At 66.0% G+C, this 727-nt stretch overlaps 1 protein-coding gene across 1 annotated transcript in view; it reads left to right on the top strand.

The window, feature by feature from the left end:
- The window catches only part of ADAM11 (ADAM metallopeptidase domain 11), an 11,492-nt gene that overhangs the window by 7,468 nt on the left and 3,297 nt on the right, over positions 1-727 (top strand). The window contains exons 5-7 of the mRNA XM_009638511.1: positions 20-93; positions 190-262; positions 521-687. Of these exons, the coding sequence (XP_009636806.1) occupies positions 20-93; positions 190-262; positions 521-687 (314 nt within the window). The remainder of the gene's footprint in view (positions 1-19; positions 94-189; positions 263-520; positions 688-727) is intronic.

Here is a 727-nt window from a genome sequence, read left to right as displayed (position 1 = left end):
CCTGGGCTCCCATCGGTAGGTACGCCGAGCCCAGCACACAGTTCACAGCGAGACCAAGTACATCGAGCTGGCGGTGGTGAACGACCACCAGCTGGGAAGCTCAGGGGGTCCTGGGGCCAGTGGGCAGGGGAGGTGGGGGTGGCCCCCCCCTGGCCCAACCCAGCCCCTGGTGCCCTCTCCCCCCTGCCAGTTCCTGCAGCTCCGGAAGTCCGTGGTTCTCACCAGCAACTTCGCCAAGTCCGTGGTCAACCTGGCCGACATGGTGAGAGAGGGTTTGTCCCTGGGGGAGCTTGTCCCCGGTCCCTGGTGGGTTTGTCCCAGTGTGTGTGGGGGTCCTGTCCCCAGGAGGTTGGTCACTTGAGGGTTTGTCCCCAGGGGCTTCATCCCAGGTGCCTGGTGGGTTTGGCTCTGGGAGGGTTGTCCCCAGGTGGGATTGTCCCCAGGGGGTTGGTCCCCAGCACCTGGTGGGTTTGTCCTGGGGCAGGGCTTTGTCCCCAGCACCATCCCCTCGCCCCTGCAGATCTACAAGGAGCAGCTCAACACCCGCATCGTGCTGGTGGCCATGGAGACATGGGCCTCGGAGGACCGGATCCGGATGGGGGAAGACTCCCTGGAGACCCTGAATGAGTTTGTGAAGTACCGGCGCGAGGGGCTGGCGGAGCAGAGCGACACCGTCCACCTCTTCTCGTGAGCGCCGCGGCCGTGTCACCTCCCCGGGGCCAGGAGC

The sequence above is a fragment of the Egretta garzetta genome, unplaced genomic scaffold (assembly GCF_000687185.1).
Source record: "Egretta garzetta isolate BGI_Z169 unplaced genomic scaffold, ASM68718v1 scaffold745, whole genome shotgun sequence".
NCBI classification, from domain to species: domain Eukaryota; kingdom Metazoa; phylum Chordata; class Aves; order Pelecaniformes; family Ardeidae; genus Egretta; species Egretta garzetta.
Note: the sequence above shows the minus strand (reverse complement) of the source record. Positions and strands in the feature narration are given on the sequence as shown.